This window comes from Phyllostomus hastatus, unplaced genomic scaffold, assembly GCF_019186645.2.
Source record: "Phyllostomus hastatus isolate PE091 unplaced genomic scaffold, TTU_PhHast_1.1 phas_contig_40, whole genome shotgun sequence".
NCBI lineage: Eukaryota > Metazoa > Chordata > Mammalia > Chiroptera > Phyllostomidae > Phyllostomus > Phyllostomus hastatus.
In genome coordinates, this window is record NW_025333872.1 from 88,400,398 (window position 1) to 88,425,431 (window position 25,034).

Consider the following 25,034-nt stretch of genomic DNA (forward strand, 5'->3'; position numbering starts at 1 on the left):
TAAGTTCTTTAGCTTCTACATTTCCCATACTATTCTTGCCCTCCTCCTGTCTATTTTCTACCTACCATCTATGCTACTTATTCTCTGTACCTTATTCTATTCCCTCCTCCTCCCACTCCCTTGTTGCTAACCCTGCATGTGATCTCCATTTCTGTGGTTCTGTTCCTGTTCTAGTTGTTTGCATAGTTTCTTTTGGTTTTGTTTTAGGTGTGGTTGTTAATAATTGTGAGTTTGCTGTCATTTTACTATACATGTTTTTTTTATCTTCTTTTCTCAGATATGTTCCTTTAACTTTTCATAAAATAAGGGCTTGGTGATGATGAACTCCTTTAACTTGACCTAATCTGAGAAGTACTTTATCTGCCCTTCCATTCTAAATGAAAGCTTTGCTGGATAGAGCAATCTTGGATGTAGGCCCTTGCCTTTCATGACTTGGAATACTTCTTTTTCCAGTCCTTCTTGCCTGTAAGGTCTTTTTTGAGAAATCAGCTGACATTGTCATGGGAACTCCTTTGTAGATTACTGTCTCCTTATCTCCCTGCTGCTTCTAGGATTCTCTCCTTCATTTTTACCTTGGCTAATATAATTATGATGTGTCTTGGTGTGTTCCTTCTTGGGTCCAACTTCTTTGGGACTCTCTGAGTTTCCTGGACTTCCTGGAAGTCTATTTCCTTTGCCAGGATGGGCAGGTTCTTCCTTATTATTTGTTCAAATAAGTTTTCAATTTCTTCTCCTCTTCTCCTTCTGGTATCCCTATAATCCGGATGTTGGAACGTTCAAAGATGTCCTGGAGATTTCTAAGCTTCTCCTCATTTTTTTCAATTCTTATTTCTCCATTCTTTTCTGTTTGGCTGTTTCTTTCTTCCTACTGGTCCACTCTATTGTTTTGAGTCCCAGTTTCCTTCCCATCACTATTGGTTCCCTCTGCATTTTCCTTCATTTCTCTTATCGTAGCCTGCATTTGTTCATCTAATTTGCGACCAAAATCAACCAATTCTGTGAGCATCCTGATCACCAGTGTTTTGAACTGTGCATCTGATAGGTTAGCTATCTTTCGGTCGCCTAAAATGATGGGTTCTGGGGCTTTGATTTGTTCTTCTGTTTGAGCCATCTCTCTCTCTATTTTTTGGAGGAGGGGGTCTGGTCACACCTCTTACAGTAAGGGGCAGAGCCTAGGTGTTCACCCAGGCTGGGCACCCCAGTCACTGGGTTGTGACGTTGTATGTGGGGGTGGGGTTGAGAGGGAACAAGGGTGGTTGCTCCGTTCTCCGTGGAACCTCAGTCCCCTCTGCTGCTTCCCCTAAGCAAACTGGGCCCCTCTGGTGCCAATTGCCGTGTGGGTGGGCTTCTGCATGCCATGGGACCCTCCAAGGACCTCCCCTGTGAGGCTGGGTGTCTCTCCGTGTGCCTCAACTCCCATAAGTGACCTCAATCAGTGTCCTGAGGCTCTATTTCCCAGCGCTGTGGTCCTGGGTTGCCCACACTGCCTTGCTTTACAGTCGCCGCCTCACTGGGTCTGCCGGTTGCTTGTTGCCTGGGCCGGCATCTGCCAGCTGCCCCCTGTGCACTCAGGGTCCACCCGCTGTGGTCTTGTGTGCCCCGGATGCCTTACACACCCCTAGATGCCTTACACGCATAGTCCCACTGCTCTGTGTTCTCCTCGTTGCGACCCACGCCTGGCTGCTCGTCTCTGCTTCTCCTACCGGTCTGGATGCATGGGTCTAATTCAAGTTCTTGGTTGTCCGACTTCCATTCAGATCAATTTTCTGCCATTTCTGGATGTTATTTTGTTTCTAAATTGTTGTTGTCCCTATTATGGTTGTGCATGGAAGTACGGTGCGTCCACCTATGCCTCCATCTTGGCCGGCAGTCGCTGTTTTCTTCTTGTATGAAATATCTTTTTTTTCACCCCTTCACTTTGAGCCTGTGAGTGTCTTCTTGGCAGCATATAGTTGAGTCTTTAAAACAGTTTTATTCATCCAGCCATACTCTGTGTGTGTGTACATATATGTCACCAACGTGCATCATTGTCACTTTGTAAATGAACAGTTTCAAGTTAGTAATGGGCCTCCAATTGTCTGTGCTATCCCTTGCCCACACTCTTTCTCAGGGGAGCTGGCAGAGAGCCCCGGCCCTCCTACTGTTAACACTACAACCTGTGAGGCAGACATCTGATGGATGTACAGGTAGGTATAGAGGTTCCAGAGGCCCACGCTCGGACCACAAGAGAAAAGCACTTGTGAGCATTTAATAAACTTCCTTCAGTGTGACTTCAAGCTACCAGGACACTGGCTCCTTCAATCCTTAATCTCCTCCTTAGCCCTTCAGCTAAAGATCTTGGCCTTCATGATGACAGGCTGCTTTGGGAGCTTCCACTTCCCCTAGGACTCTGTAGAAGCCCAAGTGCACACATGAGTGACAGAAGCAGCTCCAGGCTTGTTTCTGGCGGCATTTCCCTGTGTCTGCTCATGCCCTAAGGGCTGCACTCCATCAGGGAAGGCAGCGGGGCAGAAGCTCTGGGTCCTCTTTCTGTGGTGCTGCCTCACACCCCTTCATGGGCCCCGGCTGTGGCTCATGGGGCCTGGAAGTTTCTGGGTCTTCCTGGATCTGCATGGCATGCTGGTGGCTCAGATGAAAGCTGCTCTGTGCCTGTTCATTGGTGAATTCAATCGTTTGCATTTCGCATCATGGATATGAGAGAACGCTCAATAATGCCATTTTCTTCATAGTTTTCTGGTGTTGTTTTTTTTCATTTCCATTGTTTCTTTCCCTCTGTGTCTGCTGACCTTTGTAAGTCGGGGGATTTTCTGTGCTGGGATGCTCTGCTTCCCCTGCTTGTCTGCAGGGTTACTGCTCTAGGTCATTGCTCTGTGGTCACCGTGATTTTACAGAACATTTCAGAGATAAAACTCCATTTTAAGCTGATGGTGAGTTAACTTTGTCTACAGATCTTCTCACTTGTACTTTCTCGTTTTCCATTTTTGGAAAAATGTCTTCATTTTCCTCATTTTAAATTGTATATTTGTTAACATATTATAGCAGTTATAATTATTTTAATAGTCTTTTCCTTCACATTTTCATGTAAAGTTAAGTGGTTAACACACCATCTGATCACAGATGCAGAGTTGTCTAAGTCTCACTGTGCATGTACTTCCCTGCTGTCCTGTGCACTTTGTGTGTTTGCATGTTGGTCTGCAGTGTCTTTTTCTTTCAGCTGGAAGAGCTCCTTCCAGCACTGCTGACACTACAGGTCCAGTGATGAACTCCTTCAGCGTTTGTTTCTCTGGGAAAGTGTTTATTTCTCCTCTGTATCTGAAGGATAACTTTGTCAGATTGAGATTTCCTGGTTGGCACCTTTTTTCTTTCAATGTTTAGAAAAAGCCATTTTATTGTGCCCTGGCCTTTAGGGTTTCTGCTGAGAAAACTGCTGATAGCCTAGGGGGGTCTCCTTTCTAGGTAATAATTTTTTAACCCACTTCTTCTAGAATTCTCTTTTTTATTCCTGAATTTTGACAGCTTTATTTTATCGTGTTGGAGAAGGGTTCTGCCCCCACTCTCGCCCTGCCTCCCCCATGCACTGAGATGACAGGATGATGTACTAGCCTCATGTATTTGGAAGTCCTGTTCTCTCCCTGGGTCACATACGTTTTCTCCACCTTGTTTCTTTGTTCCCCCCTGAGTTATTCTGTGTTCCCTGTCCCCTGTCTCACTCACTCTCTCTCCCATCTGCTCTGCTCTCGTGCAGGTGTGCTCTGCTGCACTTTCCACCCATTCACTGAGTCTGCAGCTCCAGAATCTCTGTTTTGTACTTTCTTACCATTACTATCTCCTTGGTAAAAGCCTCATTTTGAACATGGTTTTTCTAAGATTTCTGAAATTCCTAGTAGTTTACTGAGGTTCTTCAGAGAGCAGTTTTGAATTATTCATTTGCTAGATCACAGATTTCCATGCTGTTGAGCTAGGTGTGGGAGGATGATTTTCCTTCTGCACTGGTGTGTACCCTTGCTTTGTCAGGTGGACCTTGCAGCTTTGAGTTGCTGCGTTTGCATAGGAAGCCTTCCACACCTCCTAAGTCTTTGCCAGCCGCCCTCAGACGGGGTGCTCTGTTGGAAGGTGGGGTTATTATCAGAGTCTGTCTCTGTCTCTGTGTGGAAACACCAGCTCTGCTCTTCTTGCTGTCTCTCATGGCAGAATTGTTAAACTTGTATATTTTTTCCTGTTTTTACAGTTCACCTGGCTAGCAAATGGAAACTTCTCTTTAGATTTCTCAAATCTGTGGTTTCTTTCTTGTTCATGGATCAGGGCCTCGTAACCCCGTGTCTTCCCGTGTGTCCCGCTCCCTCACACCACGCACACAAACTTACACAGGGAGCCAGCCGCAGAGTGGGGGGAGGTGTGACTTTCGAACTTGTGGTTGGAGGGTGCTCCTGGTCTTGGTAGGGCCCTTTGTTGTGGAAGTCTCTGGGCCTGGGGAAGTGCAGTCAGCAGGAGGGACACTTTCTGTCTCCCCCACTCTCCCCTCCCCCTCTGAATACTGGGTGTCCCTGGAGAGAAAGGGGTTTTCTGAAGCCACAACCGTCACCACTAGGTGGGGTACTACCTCAGATAGATCAGCAGTTCAGCAGTGTGTGCAATGAGTGTGCCATGTGTGCGTTTTTTGTGGTGGGAGGAGGTACGCACTGGGAGTCTCCTCCAGTGTCTCATGTCTTCTTTGTCTGAGGCAATAGCGTCACGTTTGTTCCTCACTGGCGTGCTGAAATCCCTCATAGGAAAAGTGGCCTTCTGTAAATTCTCTCCTCCGTGGGTGAGTGCCCAGCTCAGCACTGTCCAGGATTTTTTTTTCCAATGCAGAGAGGGGTTCCTGGCAGGTTTTCCCTCTGAGCAGAGGTCTGTGTCCCTATCATCAGAGTCACAGGTCAGTGAGACTTGTCCTGGGTCCCTCTGCACATGGTGCTAGATCCACAGCACCCACCCTGGTGCCTGTGTTCACAGGTGGGTGTCTGATTCACTGTTAGTCCCTCACAGTATTTTTCTACACCGTTTATCTCTATCTCTATCTCTATGTCTATCTCTGCCTCTGTCTCTGTCTCTATCTCTGTGTCTGTCCCTATCACCACCTCTGTCTGTACTCTGGCTCTGAATCTCTTACTGATGCTGGTTCTCAGGAGAACGCTGACGAATACCGTGTTACTCACCTGAGTTCATCTCCAGGCTGAGGTGGTCAGGCAATGGGGCAGGCGATGGCTGGGAACTCACCGTTCCTGTCCTCAGTCCGGCTATCGGCCCCTCGCTTCCCTCTCAGGTCTGCCCACAGTGCCCGTCACTCCACAGCACCCTGCCTAGGGGGACCAGTGAGATTCAGCCAGTCAGGACATTACAGGGGATCCAGGAGGTGAGCATGATGGACTTGACCTTGGATTGACCCGTGCCTGGGACTGAGGTTGGTGGTGCTGAAAGGGAAACACAGACTGAAGGCCTTTGCCCAGACCCTGATCTGAGACTCCTGCTCGGCCCCTGCTGCCCCCGGTGATCCTGTGATGCAGACAGGAGTGACCCCTGCACTTCGTGATGGGCCCCGGGGCGGAACAGAGAGAGGGGCTGGACGCTGTCCTGAACTGTCTCATAAATAACAGTGGACACAATGGTTACAGTATCCCTGGTCTGTCCTGCTGGGACAGAAGGAGAGGTGACACATGAAGGTGGTGGTGGTGAAGTCCTCTCAGGAGCTGACATTTGAGGTTGTACTGATGGATTTCCAGAGACAGACCCAGTGAGACTGAAAAAAGATGGTTCTGGCGAAGGGAACAGTAAGAGGAAAGCACCTCTTCCCTGAGGGTGGTGTCTGAGAAGTCGAGACTCCTTGGTCTTTGTGTTCATGGAGCTGGACAGCTGGCAGCAGCTTTTCGGAAATTAGGCAGGGCCCATGGAGGGGCTCTGGTTGGTGGCTGATGAACTGAGGGGTTCGAAGTAGGTCACCCCTACAGCAGACCCCTTCCATTGGATTTGGCAGGCCAGACACTCAACATGGTGAAAAAGGAAACAAAATCACAAAACATCTGGAAACAATCAGGCTGGCAAGCTAAGGGGCAGCAAGACGCCCACGGCGAGGGGGCCGAAGGTCTGCGCGGTGAGGACGTGACGTCAGGAGGTGGGCAGGGACGGGAAGGGTGGCTGCTGTCCTCCCATGAAGAACTCACCACGGATGGATACTTTCACACACACACAAATACACACACACTGACACACCCACCTCACACCATAGGTTAGTCCATCTCATTTCCGGAGATCTGCTGCTTTTCTCTGTTACGTGTCATCCCAGCATTCTCTCCCGGGGCACGGGCGCTTGCTCCAGCCGGCCATTACGGTCTCTGTTTGGTCTTTGTGAGGAGCTCAGTCACAGCTCTGCCATCATTGTCCCGTGTCACTTTAACAGTCTTTGGTGTCTGTGCATTGACACCAAACTTCCACCATCCTGTGGGACAGGGATGTCAAACCTACAGCCTGAGGGCCGCATGCAGCCCAACACAAAATCCTAAATTCACTTAAAACATGAATTTTTCTATTTTTGTTAATGTTTGTTTATTTAATGTGTGGCCCAACACAACTCTTCTCCTTCCAGTGTGGCCCAGAGATGACAAAGGTTTGGACTCCCCTGCCTGGGAGACCAATGGATTCCTGCCGACACAGCAGGGGCAAGAGGACAGCCTCCGGTTGACAGATCCGTACCCCCGCCCGGCCCCCAGCCCTGTGCTCCCCTGCTCTCTCCTGCTCCTGCTGTGCCCTCCGTGTCCTACCCTGGCTGCTGGGCCTGCTGGGTGGGACCAACGTGCAGTAATCACATAAACACACACCTCCCTACCCTGAGACAACTGTTCTACTTCTGCCCTGAGTCTTCCAAATTAATAAGATTGTGAAAGTCTCTGGTTTAACATCCAGCAGTTTCCTATTTCAGCTCCTCCACCAGGTCTCAGAGTTCCCGCCTGACCCTCTCAGGCCTTTGGGTCGTTCACCGTCATTTGCAGGGGACCAAACAGTTTGACTTTCTCACTAACACAGTCATAAATAAAAAGAATGCTTTTCCATTGACCCGGCCTTGACCCTCACACGGTGGGTGCCCTGGACTGGGCTCAGGAGTGAAGGTGAAGTTGCAGCAAGAGAGGGAACGTCTGCAAAGGAAAATGCAGGTGACAGCTGGGGTTGGGAGGGGGGACCCAAGCCCCCCTCCATCTCTGTGACGGCAGGAGCATCCCTCTGAGGGCTGGGCTGCCAGACCAGGACCTGAGCCTGCCCCGTCCTCCCGTCACCAGCGAAGGCTAGAGCTGGAGGAGGACCAGGAGGCCTCTGCCTGGCAGAAATCCACACAAGAAGCCACACCCCCCCCACATCTCCCCTCTGTCCCCCAGGCCAGTACCCAGCATCGGTCAGCCCATAACCAGGGCAGGGACGTGCCTGACCAGCTAGGGGAGGACAAGGTCTGGATGCCAGGGGATTGTCAGAGACTCGCCCAGGTGCTGAAGAACAAGGCAGAGTGTGTGGGGCCCACTGCTGAGGTACAGGAAACCTATGTGTGTGGAATGGCAAATGTAGCCCAACCCAAAGGCGCCTGTTGGCATGCAGAACACCAAGCCCACAGATCGGTTCTTCGGTGGGTAACCAGGCCTGCATTATACCCAGGCTGCTTTGTGCCTTGTTCTTGCCAAAACTCCCTCACCCTGACTTGAGACAGCAAATGCTTACTGCTCGTCTTTAAAGTAACTTCCTGAAGTCTGTGCCAATTCTTCCAGGGGCTGAAGTGTAACCAGACCAATTACCCTTATGGTTCCCTTGCATTTGCAACATTTTCCCTTGTTAATCTGTAAGAAGTAATCAGGAACATCCTTTCCATTGCTATCTGGAAAAAGTAATTACCTAAACAAACCTGAGCATAATGGATGAGAACCTTCTTTGATGTATGCTGTTAGAAAGTCAATAAAAGCCTGTCAAGACAAGGGCTGTGGTGCTCTCCCCTTGAGAGAGTGGCCGTGCTGTCCCTCTTTCTCCACAGGACTTCGGGAGTCCGTGTGAATGTGTCTCCTCTCACCCACAACACCGAGGGCACTGCTGGCCAGAGTCCGCATCCCTGAGGAACCTGTCTGGCTGTGGCAGGGTGGAGAGAGAACCCAATGGTGGAGGAGGGAGAGTTCCCAGTTAAGGTCACAGAGCTCAGCATGACCCTGAGTGGCGGTGCTAATCTGCTACTAGGATGGGTCTTGGAGTTTGGGAACAGGAATCGACCCTCCTACTCAGAAGAGAAAAGCCATCACTTCTGAAGTGGGTTGGGCCTAGTGTGTGATCACATCATCCTGGGGGTCTGAAGCGCCATCGGGGCTGGTCTGTTATTGAAGTGGCGTGAGGGGGCGGGGCAGGTAATGAGTAGACATGTGTCCCAGAGTCCCTGAGATACTCCTTGGAGTGTCTCTCCGTCCACAGACCCCAGAGGGGTCATTTCACATTCCCCAGATGTGTACTAAGTGTGGAAAATCTTTGTGGGTGAATAGTCTATGGGGTGAGGGCTACCATGGTAGAGGAGACCAAGTATTCCCTTCTCATATTTTCAGCCCTTTTTCCCAAGGAGAATGTTAACACAGTGTTGGATCCTGCATGAAGGGTCAGAGATTAATCCCAACCATAAACCTCCCTGAGGATGCAGGTGCCTGATCCCTACTCTATTTTCATTCAATGACAACTGGGTCTGAAGACGTTCTGTAGAGGACATGTATTACAATACTCAGGCTTTGCAGATCCTAAGTGTGTGCAACTACTCAGGCGGCTGTAGCATGAAGGCTGGGTGCGTGAGTGTGGCTGGACCCGCCATGAGGGCCCTGTGCCCCATGGACTATGGCACTCGAGGCACCTGTTGCGGGAGAAGGTGCTATGTGGGCTTCACAGCATCCTAAGTGCATGGTCACACACAGAGTCCTAGGGTCAGAAGCAAGGCCACCCATGTACAATAGGAGAATTCCCATCTTTCAAAGTGCCTCCTTGTAAGGTCCTTGGCCTGGTGGAGAAGAGGCCTCAGCCCATGGTATATCAGAGCTGCCCATCCTGAGCTGGGCTCATCAACCCACTAGTTGTCAGGTCATGGAGTCCCAGAAGTCAAAAGACAAGTGGTTTTCTGGTTTTGAAATTTGTAGAGTCACAGGTAATTAATGAGATGCAGACACAGGGGCCCTGCCTTGACGCCAGAAGTGTTGCAGCAGCAGGACTCTGCTCACACCTGTGGCTGCACGTGGCCTCTGTCATGAACTCATTGGAACAAGGCGTCCAGTCCACAGAGAGGAGGGTTCAGGGTCCCTACCTGAGGGACCTGCTCTGTCTCACTTCCCTGCCACGAAGAAACCACAGGCAAAATAGGGCCACTTACACATAGGATTGACATGCAGGTACTTGGATTCAGGGGGAAGGGTGCTGTCCTTGGGGAGGAGCAGTGACTCAGGCAGAGTGGCTCAGACGCGTGGAACTGAGCTGCTGGGGCTTTGCAGTTGGACCCTCTGGCAACACCTCTAGGAAGGTCAAGGGTGGAGCGCACTGGGGATGCTGGAAGGTTTGGTTGGAAAGTCACATGAGCAGAAGTGGGGCCTGTCATTGTCTGTGGGTGTGGTGGCTCTCTGTGACCATCCCCTGCCCACACCATGACCTGGAGCTGGGGTCCCATTTCCTGAGGGGAAGTCTGGGCACATCTGGGGACTCTCGTTAGGGGTGGAGCTTCAGCATAATTTCTTGTCAGAAGCACCTCTCTCCTCAATCCATGTGCACTGTGCTTTTTAGGTGAGCCAGTAAAGTGCAGGTTTTGTGTGTGTGTGTGGGGGGTGGTAATTGTCAACCACCCACCTGGCCTTCCTGCCAGGTCTCTATTGCGAGCCTCCTGCCTTCCTCCTGTTCTCCCAGTCACTTCCTCCTCGTCCCAGCCTCGTGGGTGAGCCTTCCAGGCCCTTCCTGGTTGCCCCTCCCAGGGGCTAAACCCAGAGTCCTGCCCCCAGCCCTACGCACGGAGTCCCTTCCCACACACACATCACCTGGACCCACCAGGATCTAGCCCCGCCCTGCCCGAGTCCTGTCCATCCCTGTGTGTCTCTTGTCTTCCAAAGCACACAGCACAGGCCCCTCCGGTGTAATGACTGCAGTGAATCATCCAGAACCTTCTATGTCTTGTATACCTGTTAGTTCACAGACTTTGCTGCTGTCCCATGTCCCTCAGCTTAAGTACAACAGGCCTGGTATCGCCTCCTCCACTTGCCCACAGTCTTAGGGCAGAGGGCACTTCCGGGCACGTGGAGCTCAGGGTCTTCCCTGCGTGAATGTAACGTGTGGAGCCCGAGTCCTCGTGTGCTGCGCTCAGTGACTGAGGGAAAGGCTGGGTGGGTGGGGGCGGGGCGGGACTGAGGGGCTCCCCAGTCCTCACACCTTCCCTCAGCCGGGAGCCCTGCACACCCCCCTCCCTCTCCTTCCTGCCACCACTCCCGCTGCCCCCATGAGGGTCAGGGTATTACACTCTGTGTTACTAAAGGGACACACAGTGTTTCCGCAGACAACATGGATAATGGAGCAGAACGTGTACAAGGCCTTGTTAGCAGTTGTGACATTCTGACTGAGGACGAGGGTGTTAGGGCCCAGGGGAGGGGAGGGGAGATGGCTAATTTAGTCTGGGAGGTGTAATGAGTTGGTGAACTTTGAGTTAAGGAGGTTGCCCTCCAGCATGTGGAGAGGCCTTGTCCAGGCCATGGGAGGTCTGAAAGGAGCAGGAAGCCTGATTCCCGCCCGCAGTCCCTGGAAGAGGGGGGTCTCCAGCAGCGGCCTTCACAGAGCATGGGCACCGCAGTCTGCGGGGCCCCAGCATGCCGGCCTGCTCGCAGGACTTGGACACACATCTGCCACAATCACGTGAGCAAATACTTTATAATTTATCTACCTATCTATCTATCTATCTGTCTGTCTATTTGTCCCCATCATCAAAGCGTTTTTCTCTGAAGAACCCTGGCTACAACAGGAGGGAAGTCAAGGCTAAATGGGAGGTGATATTTGCCCGGTGTAGGAGGTATGATTCTCTCCTACAGGTATGATTAAGAGTAGTGTTTCCATGACCTGGTCTTGAGCCTCATACCATGGATGTCCATTAGGAGTAGAATTGCAGCTCTAGCAAAGAGAGGGAGCAACTGTGAACAAAGACACTGGTAAGAGTTGGGTATGAAGTGAAAGAACCCTTGGTACCCCTCCCCCATGTCTGTGACAGCAACAGAGTTCCCCTGCTGGCTGGGCTGGCACAGCAGGGACTGACCCTGCCCAGCCCCTCCCCTCACCAGGTGGAGGACAGTGCCCCTTCCTTGTGTGAGGAGGACCAGGAGGCCTTGGCCTGGCTGGGAACCACACATCTCCAGATGCGCCCTCTCTGTGCCCACCAGGCCACACCCAGTCTCAGTTGGGGCCAACATCACAAGGCCGTGCCAGGCTGGCTGGGGGGCAAAGGTCTGGATGCCAGAGGATTGTCACAGACAACACAGCGCCCTGCAGGGAGAGGGCAGAATGTGCAGGGTTCCAGTCCTGAGGAAGCGGGGTGACAGTGGTGGCCTGTTGAGGCGAGACCCCAGCGCTTGAGAAGGAGAGCTGACAGTCACGGGTGGAGGGACTTGGCACAGCCCTGGGGGATACGGCCGACCTGCTGCTGGGCTGGGTCCCGGGGTTTCAGAAAAGCACTGAGTGTACAGCATGGAGGAGAAGATGAGGAAATCCAAGGTAGGTGGTACAGGGTGGGGTTACAAGGCCCCAGGAACACATATGCCAGAGTGGGTACGGTGTGCAAAGCCAGAACGAGCATGAGCTGTCTGCCCACTGTGCTCCAGGGAGAGGAGGGCCGTTTGTTCATGGAGCTTCCAAGGACGCTGGTGACGATGATGTTCAAGGTAGGCCACCAGAGAATGTGTCGCTTTGGCACATGGGTCATTTTGAATTAATGTTGCTTAAGAATAGCCGGGCAAGAAGGACACTCTGACCCTCCCTTGTCCCCCTAAAAGCAAGACACCCTGCCTGTACCAGGAGGTAGAGGGGCATCCTTAGCACAAGACACAGGGAATTTAGAGCCACGAATCCATGTAGACAAACCTGATCTCTGCATTTCAAGTTACTCCTCCAAGCTCAAACTTCATGTGGTCAATTCTTTACAAAGTTATTGTTTCTTTTTCTTTCTTTCTTTCTTTCTTTCTTTCTTTCTTTCTTTCTTTCTTTCTTTCTTTCTTTGTTTTTAGAAGAATGTCTTCTTTTTTTAAAGATTTTATTTATTTATTTTTAGAGAGGGAAGGGGGGGAGAGAGAGAGAGAGAGAGAAACATCAATGTGCGGTTGCTGGGGGTCATGGCCTGCACCCTAGGCATGTACCCTGACAAAGTTGCTGTTTCTTTGTCAAAGTTTATGAAACTGGCTCCTTTGGCCACTTGTTTCTCTGATATAACCCATGTGATATGAATTTAATTTTTAGACCGGTCATAAGAACCCAAAAGGGTAGAGGAAATATTCTTCTTCCCTGACAGTGGGAAGGGCCCCAGCATTTTGGAGAAGCTCAGTGCTGGCCGTTCCTGATGGCTGGCTTGGCGGGTGGAGGTGTTGTTCCTGAGACAGGCGCTCAAGTGTCATGGGCACAGGCAGCGCCATGATTGAAAAGGTCACAAAGGTTGGAGTGCCAGCCAAGGGTCCAGCCCACAGAAAACTATAGCTTTGACTCATACAATGCAGTAATCCCAGAAGCAAAATGGATGAAAGCCTACTCAGAGAGTGCTGGATTTAAATAATAACAGTAATAATAATAATAATAATAATAATAATAAACCAAAACACAAGCATAAAGAGGAAGCTAAAGTAGTCTCTCAAGAAAGACACTGGATCCTTTGTCCAGTTTCCAAAACTCAGCCACTTCTGAGACCTCGAACCCATTACTAGACCGAGTGGGTGGGACCCAATCATCAGGGACCCTTCAAGTTGACAGCAAAGGCCATGTGGCTACTGAGCTGAGTGAGTGTGTGCACTGGGGAGCAGAAATACCCAGACATTGCCATTGGGCCTAGTGTGTGAGCTGACGTCCTCCCCAGGGACTGGAAGTATCAACATTGGGCCCGTTAGTACAGTGATGCACGGGCAAGGAGCCCAGTAATAAACAGGCACCTGTCCTGGGTCCTGCACACAGAGGTGTCACTTGGTTCAGCAATTCACATAGTGGTCATTTCACATTCCCCAGATTTGTACCAGGAATAGAAAATCCTTTTGTTAGTGAATTACTTGTGGCATGAGGGCACACAGTAGGGAAGTTCAATGATCACCTCCTCAGATTTTCTCCTCTTTGCTCCAAAGAGATTGTTAAGATAGTATCTTATCCTCAGTGAAATAACAGAGAGGAGTACCAGCCTTAAAAATGTCTAAGGAAGCAGGCGTGTATCCCTCTCCTAGCTCCATTTAATTGCCCACCTGGTGGGAAGAGTGTGTATAGGTGGGCATCCATGAAATATCTCAGGCTTTGCAGACCAGACATCTGTTGCAATGACTCAGCTCTGATGTTGAGGCATGAGAGCAGTGATAGCCAGTACTCAAATGGATGGATGTGGCTGTGTCTTGTTCTTGGGCCATAAGACCCAACAGAATGATGACACAGAGGTATCCGTAGTAAGGCAAAGTGCGATGGGGACTTCATGGCATTCCTATTGGAGAATCACAACACAGTCCCCTGGTGTACAGAGGTAAGGCCCTGTCCCTTGCAGCAGGGAAATGCCCACCATGAAAAGAGGCTCCTGGTAAAGCACTGGGGTCTGGTAGAGACAATGGCTCTGGCTATGGACTCTGGGAGTTGTTGATCATCAGTTTCATTAGGTCAGATAGGCCCAGCTATGATAAGACTCACCTGATTCTTTGGGCTTTGAAATGATCAGAGTCACAGGGAACATATAAGATAGAGAGACAGGTGTCCTTGATTTTGACACCAAAAATGTAGCATCGGCACTGCCCTCAGGTTACACCTGTGACTTCCTGCAGTGTCTCAAGGGCCCCCTGGGACCAGGAATTCAGTCTGCAGAGCGCAGGGGAGCGGTGGCCTATTGGTGCAAGACTCAGGCCCTCTGACAGTCACTCCACCCTGAAGCCACAGGGCAGCAAACAGTTCGGGGTCTTCAATGAACAGTGGACAGATTCGACAGGTCACCCATATCTGTGAAGACACCCTATGTACTCCTAGTGCTGGGTCAGCAAAGTATTGACAGTACAGTGGCCATATCTGGTTCCCCATCTGTTTGCATGTTGTCTCTCGCGCTGCTATGGCACCATAAATGTGGAGGTGTGTGGTGCACGCGGAGACAGAAAGAATCATCCTGCAATGATCATAAATAACATTACTATCTGTCCTTTCTCTAGAAACAGTTTGCAGCCTCCTGCCTAAATCTATGACCATTATATGCTGCTGCCTCCTCAGCAGGTGGAAGGTGTGGGTTTGGGACCAAAGGGGAGAGAGAGAGGGCCCTTCCTTCCCAGCCTTCCCAGGTCACACTTTGGAAAAGTGTACTTCCTGTGTCTTCCAGCCCAGATTTCCGGGGCCAGGTGCAGAGGCTTTTGCTGGGTGTGTCCTCAAGCCAGGGGAGAAGGTGCCACTTGGAACAGGAAGGGGTTCAGGGCACTTCACAGGTGGGAAGGTATTGGAGGCACTGGTGTTCTTGGGACCTCACAGATTGTGCCTTCATCTGAAACACCAATTCCAAAGAACCTATGCACCCCAATGTTCACAGCAGCACAATTTACAATAGTCAAGTCCTGGAAGCAACCAAAGTGCCCAACAGTAAATGAATGGATCAAAAAACCTGGGTACATTTACACGATGGAATTGTATGCAGCAGAAAGAAAGGAGCTCCTACCCTTCCCGACAGCATGGATGGAGCTGGAGAGCATTATGCTAAGCGAAAGAAGCCAGGCACTAAAATACAAATACCATATGATCTAACCTTTAACTGGAACCTAATCAACAAAACAAACGAGCAAGGAAAATACAACCAGAGACAGGGAAATACAGGACACACTGACAGTGACCAGAGAGGAGAAGGGTGGAGGACAACGGAAAGCAGGGGGAGGGTGGGCAAGGAACGTGTATAAAGGACCCAGGGACGTGTATAAAGGACCCAGGGATAAAGCCAAAGGAAGATAGGACTGAGGGTGGGAGTGGGGGTGGTGAGGTGGGGGACATGGTTAATGGGATTTGAATAACAATAAAAAAGAGTGATCTTAGAAAAAATTGTGTCATAACCCTGGGTGAGCTGGGTGAGGAGCAGTCAGTCCCTGGGGAGGGAGGTGCAGCAAGGAGTGCCTGGAGCTGCAGGTTCAGGGAGCTGCTGCAGGGGGCGCTGGTTAGCTCAAGGGCGGGGAGCCCTGGGGATGATGGAGGGAGGGTTTGTGTGCTAAAGTCTTGAGAGCAGGGTAGGGGCCTGTGGTCGTCTGTTGGTGCCTGTGGGTGGAGACCCTGCGGGAACACCCCCTGTTCTGACCACACCTGGGGTGCCAGGGGAACCCTGGTTCCCACTTCTGCAGAGGTGGACTGGTGGGGGTGGGCCGTGTTGGGGCGTGAGAGGTGTGTTGGGAGTGTGCGGGGCGGGGCTTGGTTCTGGGGCGTGGTCAGCGGAGCTGGTCGGGTGTTAGGAAGATGGGCTCTTTTCTCTCCCGGGGGCTGGAACGGCTGCATTGGGCGAGGAAGTGGGTTGAGTGTGAGTGTGTGTGTGTGTGTGGGGGGGGGGCTGGCTTTGAGGAGCGCACGCCCTGAACCAAGTGCTACTGTCTCTGAGAACCCTGGAGGGCCAATGCCTCCCTCACCGCGCCCAGGGCGTGGGGCGGGGAAGGGGTGGAGCGGGGCTATTCCTGGCCTTGGTGAGTCAGTGCCGCCAGCCGGGGATGCCGCTACTCCAGTGCGTACTTCTTCGACCCGTCGCCTCCCCCGCACCTCGCTCCAGGCATGGAGAGGACTCCCGGTCCCGACCGCGGGCGGACACTGTCCCGCGCGCTCTGCGCACACGCCTGTCCGGACAGCAGCTGGGGCTCGGACCGCCGCGCGCCATGGAGCCCGCCGGGTCTGTGCTGGGGCTTCTCCTCCTGGCCCTGGTCGCGCCGCGGGGCGGTGCATGGGCAGCGGTTCCTGCTGGGACTCAGGACGGTGAGTTCGGGGTGTAGCGCTCAGGGCGGTGGCTGGGGCAGCGAGGGAGGGAAAAGTGGGGGTGGGGGGGCACTAGGTTCTCGGACGGGGACGAAGTGCCCCGTGCAGTTCCAGAACTTCCAGGCCGGGGAGACGCAGCCCCCTCCTCATTCCCCTGCGCCGGATCTTTTCGGGTCGCGGTGCGGGGCAGGTGCCTTCAGGCAGGAAGAGGGGAAGTGGGTGGCTGGGGACGTGGAGGTGGGGCGCGGCATCTGAAGGAGCAGGGAGGGGGGAAGGAGAAGTAGCTGAAGCCAACAGGGATCATCCCCAGGCCGCTCTCCACCCCCGGTTCCCGTCGTTCTTCTGGGGACATGGGCGCCCCTGCCCCTGACTGGCTTTTCTTGTGGGTTCCAACCCACAGACAGCGGCACGCCGAGATACTGTGCTCACACGACTTCCCCAAGTAAACCCTCTTGCATCCCCAACTGCCCCCCCCCTTGAGCTTCTGCGGGGGCTCTGGGGGCAGGTCCGGTCCAGTGGCCCCCGGGAAATTTTCCCTCCACCCGCAGCTGGGCCTGATGAGTCACCACTCATAGCTGGGATTGAACTCCTGGCTGAGAGAAGACTGCAGCCCAGGGTCACGTGACTCCCACCACTGTTCCTGAGGAGCACTGCTCCCCTCCCCAGCTCACCCCGTTTTATTGCCCTGTTGGTGGGGGTCCCCAAAACACCAAGTGCCTCCAGTACCTTCTCATCTGTGAAGGGACCCCAATCAGTTCCTCCACCAAGTGGGTCCTTGTCCCCATCCCCCGATGACACACTCAGCTGAAGCCCCTTCTCCTGGCCCACAGATCCTGGAGCAGGAGGGGCAGGGGGCCCGTTTTTCCCAAGTGTGATCCTGGGGCTGGTGGTCAGGGAGGGCCCTGCCTCCTCCCCTTTGGTCCCACACCCCCATTTTCCACCTGCTGAGGAGGCAGCTTTACACAAAGGCCGCATAGGTCAGGGCAGGAGGATGCAAACATTTTCTATAAAGGGTAATCGTGAATTTTTGTTTTTACAGACTTCTTGCATCTGTCTCTGTAGGCACTGGGCACCTCCATGGTTGTGGGGAAAAGCAGCCAAAAATATCAAACAATTAGGGGACCAGTTGTGGCCAGTCCTATCAGATGTGGCCACTTCCCTAGTGTGCTGGCCCCAGGTTTAGAGCAGATAGGGAGCCCCGTCTATGGGTGAGCACTGCCTTAGGGAATCGTCTCCCAGGATGCCCTTGCTGTTTGTTCAAGAGCCACAACCATGCTCTATCTTTTTTGTTTGTTTGTTTTGGGTAAAGATTTTATTTATTTCTTAGAGAGAGGGGCAGGGAGGAAGAAAGAGATGAGGAGAAACAATGAGAGGGGAACCTGACCCACAACCCAGGTGTGTGCTGTGACCAGGAGCTGACCCAGGGACCTTTCTGATCCCAGGCTGGCACTCATCCCGCTGAGCCACACCAGCCCGGGCCAGAACCCGCCCTATTCTGCCTGTGGTTTCTGGGAGGGGTGGCATGCGAGGATGTGGGTCCCACAGGCAGGGGCCTCTGCGCCCCTTCCCTGTGTGGACTGGTTCCTGGGTGAAGGGGCGTGGGAGACAGTGCGTGAAGCCATAGGTGTGAGTGGAGGGTGGTGCTGGTACTTTCTGGGGTCAAGATGGGGCCACCTGCTGCTACATCGCATTGTTCCCTGTGACCCTGCTCCTTTCTGTGCCAGAGAAGTCACCTCTACCCTATGAGCACTCGGCCTGCCTTAGCCAGTGACGCTCATGATGGGCAACTCTGGTGTTTCATAGACAGAAGTCCTCTCTACCAGGCCCTCTTTAGAGGGTGTGGATTTCCCTGACCCAGAGCACCTGTACCTGTGATTTGTTATCTTGACATTCACCACCCCCGTGACTGCTGCCAGCCATTTGGGGAACACTGACTCCTACCACCATGCTGACCTTCTGCCAAAGGCATCATTGAGCTTTCTGAGAATTGTCGCACTCTTCTCAAACATGCCGTCCTCCTAGGCTCAGTAAACAAGATTTGGCTTCAGGCTTCCCCATGGTGCGTGGTTGATTGGACTCTTTTCTGCCTTTTCATACTATACCTCCCCCAGCAATATTCACTTTTCTGAGTCAGCTGACCCTTCCTCCACAACCTGCTTGGAATTTCTGGTTGTTCTGCTCCAGGCACGGTATCCATGCTTTCTGCCTACCTTCCAAGACCCATCTCAGCAGCAGGTTGGCGCCATTGCCCAGGGCTATGCTAAATCACGACCTGAAGTCCTTCCTCCTTCTCCCACATTAAGATCTATCCACATATCCACCCAACTGTCACCCACCTTTGTCAGGAGCGGCCCCCTACATGTCCCTGCAGGGCCCTGGCTAGTTCCTGACAATTGTCTGGTGTCTAGATTTTTCCTCCAAAGCTGCTTGTATGTCCCTGGGTTGGTTGTGGGCTGAGTGATGATGGGTATTGGCCTGGTGGGCAGAGGGGACATGTTTGGAGACGTGTGGTTTCTGGTGTGACTTCTGCCAGACAGAAGCCTCCTGGTTTCCCTCAAGCAGGGGAGGGGAGCTCACCCTCACCTGGTGCAGAGAGGGGCCTGACAGGGTCAGTGCTCGGTCTGCCAGCTCAGGTGTCAGGGGGAGTCACTTGTTGGCACAGAGATGGGGGAGATGCTCATGGTCACTTTTCTTTCAACCCCACCTTTCACCTGCATTTTCTCCTTCACAGATGCACCCTCTATTTGCCCTATATTCATTGTCTCTGCCAGTGGACCACCATGGTGTGAGTTTCTTGGCATGATCAGTGGGACCCCATTTTTTAAATATTCTTGCAAGAGTCAGACGGCCGAGCCGGTCGGTCCTGTGGGGATGATGCTGAATGCCACAGAGGCCTGGAACCAACAGTGTGAACACTGGACGGAGCTGTTCCCTGAGCTCCAGATCGCACTGCTGGACAATCAAAAAAATATTGACGAAGCCTTTGGTGAGTTTGCATGATCCAGGGTAGAAGTAAAGCAGTGTTGCAGGGGTAGGGAACAATCGTGTTTATGTGAATATTGGAAGTGTATCCTACCCAAGAGGCCCAGCAGGCAGGGTAGGACAGAGAGGAGCGAGCAGAGCCAGGAGACAGGAGGGGAGCAGAGGGCTGGTTACTAGGTGGGGACAGACCATCTGTGAAGACCTGAGGCTGACCTCTGTCCCGCGGCGGTAGGGAGAGATTCTCTTGCCCTGCAGGGCAGCATGATGTGTGAGCAGGAATCCAATGGATGCCGCAAAACATTCTGGGAGTTTGGCTTCAAAGGAGAGATGTGTCTCCGCTTTGACTCGAAGAACAGACGCTGGGCAGAGTTGCACCCTGGATGTAGTTCGTTGAAAGACACACTGGACGATAACAGTGATATATCCAGACGCCTTGGTTGGATCTCAAATGGAAATTGTGTGAAGTTGCTTAAGCAGAGCACAGTTCTGAACACAAAAGGTAACTGCAGAGGGAAAATTTATGGTCCCTTGAAATGGCATTGACACTGTGTCTGTTTCTGTGTTTGTATGTGGTTTGAGAAACTGACCTGACCACAGTGGGTTTTTTAAAAATAAAGCCACAGGAATGTCCCCCATCCGTCCTTTCCCTTCTCACCTCCTTACATCTCTTCTGCCTGCACTTAACCTTGGGCCACTCGCTGTGGATTTCTTGCTGACCCCAAGCATGAGGGCCTCGTTCTGTCCCAGACCTGTTCCTTGTACTCTTCCCTTGTCTCACCTCACTTTTCTTCTTTATCTGGCCTGCTTATTTCTGCAAGTCCTTCAACAGCTCCTTGAATCAGCTCCTGAGAAGGCTGTTCTCTCTCCTTCCTCATGTGTCACCTCCTCTTCTGTCACAGCAGGAGGGACTGGGTATGTTGTGACCCTGCTTCCCCCATTAGCTGTAGGAGCCCAAGGGGTCAGGGCCCATGTCCTCTCTTTGTTCCAGCCCCAGGACCTGCCACAGTGGCTGCCACACTAGAGGGGCAGCACCTGTCCATATTGTAGGGTGACCTGGGGCTTCAGGGCTGAGGGGGCATCTCCTCATAAATGGGGTCTGGACAAGGCTGACACTCTGGTGTTTCCCTTGCAGCTGCATCAATCATGGCCACAGCTACGGTCCCAGCCCCAGCCCCATCCAAGGCCGTGATTGTCAAGGACAACATCGCATTGGTCCTCACACCGATTTTTATCTTACTCACACTTGGCATCTAGGCTGGATCCATTACAGGTACGGAGGAACAGGTAACAGGTACGGAGGGCATAACAGTGGGAAGTGGGGTGCAGAAGGCCTACAGTGAGGACAGGGAAGGTGGCTTCCCAGACTGACACCTGTACCCTCACTGAACGTGGAAAGGAGACCAGGACAATAAGACCTAGTACCACTTGCCAGCAGTCACGTGGACAAGCTCAGCCCCCAGATCTGCTCTCTCCTCACTGTGGGTGCCAGAGGGACAGGCAGGGGCCCACACCAAGGCCTAAGGCCTGCTGGTGCTGCAGGGGTTGAGTGTTCAGGCCTGACTCAGAGTCTCTGTTGGCAGAGAGTGTTTCGGCCCAGGGTGGGGACAGCAGGTGCACAGATCAGAGGTGTGCTCACATTCAAGTGAGAGCAGTGTGGTGGCTGCATGGGATGTGTCCAGGGGACGGCAACTGTCCAGGGGGCAATAGGAGTGGGCCTTGGTCTAATCCCAGAAAGAAGGTGGGGGGACTTGCAGACCAACTCAAAAGGCTGGAGTTCTGGACTCTGTTCCCACAGAAAGGGACTTCGGGTTGGCATGTGAGACAACAGGTGAACAGTAGGGAGTGTGCAAGACCAGGTTAGGGGGCCAGTGTTCTGTGGACCCCTAGGACTCCAGGGTCAGCCCTGGTATAGTCAGCTGGCAGCCAGCCTCCTTTAGACCCCAGATCCTGAGCCCCTGAGGGGCCCTGCCCTGAGCAGAGGTGACTGGGGAGGTGGGTGGGGCTGAGCTGCTGGTGGAGGGGGATGCAGACAGTTGACTGCAGCAGGAGTGCACGGGGCAGGGCAGGGACAGTGGGACTCAGAGTGGTGTGCTGGGACCAGGGCGAGGAGAGCAGGAGAGAGGAAAGGAAGATGTTTGTCTGCATCCCTCCCCAGTGCTAGACGATCAGGATGCAGGCCCCTCTCTGCACAGGGCTCCTCATCGGTGTTGTAGGATCAGGGCTTCAGTGGAGGGAGCAGGGCAGTTCCTGGCCCCTTGAGTCCTCTCCCCACCTGTCCTTAGGCCCTAGGGTCTGACTGTCGTGTGTTTGTTTTCTGGTGACAGAAGATGCTGCTCAGGAGCTCCAGAGAGTGTGGTCTAGTCCTACATGTGTCCCTTCCTGTCAGCCACCTTGCTGTCATCTCCAGCTGCTGGAGCCTCCAGGGCCTGTTGACTTCCAGGAGCTGCAGCCCTTACAGCCTCCAGGAGACCGTGGTGCTACAGCAGATGAAACATTCCTGTCATCTACTCCATGGAAGTGGCCTGGAAGTAATTTACTTAGTAGCATATTACATGCCCTGTGGTGTCTGGGCTAATAGGAAAGCTATTACACTACGCCTGTGTAGAGTGTTTACAAATGGAACACTATTTAGAACTCAATAAATACTAAGCTGCCAAAGAAAATGTGGATGACTCTCGGAAATAAGATGTTGAGGAAAGTGTCATACACAAGAGAACGTGCATGCTAAGTGGGTTCCACTGTATCAGTTTCGAACACAGACAAAACTGACCTGGGGTAATAGAAGTCAGAGTCGGGGACACAGTGGGTGTGACCCGTGACTTGAAACAACAGGCGATCGTGCGGGCGGATTTCCTTTTGAAAATACATCACACTGACCATTTAAGATTTGTACTCTTTCCTCTTGCGATATTACATGCCAACAAAAAAAGCTTTAAATTTTTTTAAGTAGAGGGTTCAGTCTTCATTGATCTCTTAAGAAATCTGTTGTTTTCTCTTGTCAGGATCATACTCAATGATGAGTTAAATTATAAATACAACAAACACATTTTTCTGCACTAACACTAAGCGATCATTACTTTCTTCCACTGTTGTCATCCTCCCTGCAGTGTTCTGTCCAGGCGGAAGCAGGCAGATATCAGTGGTTGAAGTGGAGCAGTTGAAGAAAGTCGGCGCTTTAGGGTTGGAGCCGCGCTCCTGGGGCTCTGTGTGGGCCCCCAATTAAGATTCCTTCTGATGAGAAAATAATTTACTCTGCCTGCGATTCAAGGAGGAGCAATGTAGTGATGTAAGAAATGACTTCAGCCTCTAGCTGCCTAAAGGAATAGCAAGGATCTGTCTGTCTGTATTGTACGAGTGGGCCCTGAAGTGCAAAGCAGATTAGCAAATAAGAGTGTCCAAGCGTGACTGGCAAGTGTGACTGGGTCAGACAAGAGCCCCTGCCCAGAAAGGGCCCAGGTGGGTGGTGTTGTGGCATCAGAAACACAAGGAATGAATATACCGGGACCTGGGGGGCAGTGGTGTGGTGGGTGCAGAGGAGCTGTCACAGGAAGGGGATCCCGTCCACAGAGCGGCAGCCACAGGGGTCTGGCGTAACCCCTGGTGCGAGGTGACTGAGGAGGACCTAACTGCCCCACCCAAGCAGCCTGAGACTAGGCTGCATTTGCAGTGGCCAAGGGCGCTGGGGAGCAGGAGGAAGGCAGAAGACCAGTTTGGATCGAGGTGTCAGTGGTGAGGAATTCCAGGAGGCTGGGCCTCCATGGGCCCCTGGGGGTTGGGCGCTCACGCAGCTTCCCTCTGGTGTTGGGCCTGCTGCTGAGGGGCCGCAGACAGTTCCCAACGCACAGAATCACAAGGGTCAAGCAACCAACAAAAAATGTCTGGACAGCTAAAAAGGAAGGAACGGGGCCCATACTCAAGAGAGAAAGGATTCCATAGAAACTGACTCAGAAGTCATCGAGAGCACAGGCCAAAGACTAAACTTCTACACTCTCCTTACACCCGTGATGGGAGGAAATCTGTTTTTATCTCTGGCCTTCTGAGTTCTCACTTTGAGCATTTTTTTTTCAAGATTTCTGAAATTTCCAGTAGCTCACTGAGTTTCTTCAAGCAGCAGTTCTGAATTATTTATTAGTTAGGTCACCAATCCATGCCATTGACCTAGGTGTAGGGAGAATTATATTTTTTGTTTTTGCAATGGCGTGTATTCTTGACTCCTCATGTCCCTTGCAGTTTTGAGTCACTGCATTTGCATATGAAGCAGTACACACGTCCTGAAGTCTTGCTAGTTGCCCTCAGAAGGGGTGCTCTGTTAGATGGTGGTTATTGCAATCTCTCTCTGTCTCTGTGTGGGTACACCTGCTCTGTTCTTCTTGCTGTCTCTCATGGAAGAATTGTTAAACTTTTATATTGTTTCCTGTTTCCACAATTCACCAGGCTGGCTAATGGGAATTTCTATTTTGCCTTCCAGAAGGTGGTGATATATCTCAAGTTTGTGCTTTCTCCCTTGTTCAGGAATCGGGACCTGTTTTTGGAGTGCACTTACGGTCTGCTGGGGCTCTCCCACAGCACACACGGAAATTCTCCCAGGGGCCAGAGGCGGGGTGTGTGTGTGTGTGTGTGTGTGTGTGTGTGTGTCTTCAGCACTGAGGCATTGGGGATGCTCCCGAAACTGGTGGGGAGGTCCTCGGATGTGGTACTTCCCACTGGGACTGCAGTGCAGTCACCTTGAACAGGATGCCTCATCCACCTCTTTCCCAGTCTCCTCCTCCCCTGGGCCATGGAGGTACCGCCTCAGAAGTCTGGGGGGCGCTGGAGAGAAACAGTTTTCTCCAGCTGTGTTCTGCACAACTGAGGTAGCTGGGGCGCTCACTGCCTCCTCTCTACCCAGATAGATCAGCAGTGTGTACTGTTTTACTTATTTACTTATTTATTCATTCAGTCATGTAGTTATTTAAATTTCGTGAGAGGAGGCAAGTTCTGGGAAATTTCTTCCACCACTGTTTTGGCTGCAGCAGACTGGTACATTTTTTCCTTATTGGCATGCTGGAATCCCGCCCAGGGAAGGTGGACTTTTGTAAATTCTCTCCTCCTTTCCATGTGCACAGCTCAGCACTGTCCAGGAATTTCTTCTCCCGCTGCAGGGAGGGGTTCCTGGCAGATTTCACCCTGAGACAGAGGTCTGTGTCCCTATTGCCAAATTCACACGCCTGTGAGACTCCTCCTGGGTCCCTCAGCTTTATCCACAGAGCCCACTCAGGCCCGCTTAGAGCGGTGTGACATTCTGACTGAGGACGAGGGTGTTAGGACCCAGGGGAAAGGAGAGGAGATGGTAAATTTAGTCTGGGAGGTGTAATGAGTTGGTGAACTTTGAGTTAAGGAGATTGCCCTCCAGCATGTGGAGAGGCCTTGTCAAGGCCATGGGAGGTCTGAAAGGAACAGGAAGTGTGACTCCCGCCCGAAGCCCCTGGAAGAGGGGGGTCTCCAGCAGCGGCCTTCATCCTGCATGGGCACCATTGGCATTGGCATTGGCATTGGTTCTCCAGCATGCTGACCTACATGGCAGCTCTTGCACTTGACATCCTCCACAATCACAGGAGCAAATACTTCACAATAAGTCTGTCTGGCTGTCTACCCAGGTATGCTCTGTCTATCCTCATTATCGAGGTGTTTCTCTGAAGAGCCCTGAGTACAACAGGAGGGAAAGGAAGGCTAAATGGAAGGTGATATTTGTGCCCAAGTTTGCAGGCCCACAGGCTGTTGGCCAGTGAGAACCGGGATACCACTGCTCCCCCTGATGCCCTAGTTCTGCTGTGTCCGCTGTGCCCTGTCCCCACCGCTCGGCCTCACAGTGG

The 25,034-nt window shown here is 52.2% G+C and overlaps 1 protein-coding gene across 1 annotated transcript; it reads left to right on the forward strand.

Annotated features, from left to right (window-relative positions):
* Positions 1–15,942: 15,942 nt before the first annotated feature.
* On the forward strand, positions 15,943–21,795 carry LOC123821789 (UL16-binding protein 6-like). Its single transcript, XM_045843535.1, has 5 exons — positions 15,943–16,200; positions 18,932–19,186; positions 19,415–19,681; positions 20,315–20,452; positions 21,507–21,795. Exons 1-4 carry the CDS (start codon positions 16,104–16,106, stop codon positions 20,434–20,436), a joined length of 741 nt encoding a protein of 246 aa, XP_045699491.1. The 5' UTR covers positions 15,943–16,103; the 3' UTR covers positions 20,437–20,452; positions 21,507–21,795.
* Positions 21,796–25,034: the final 3,239 nt, after the last annotated feature.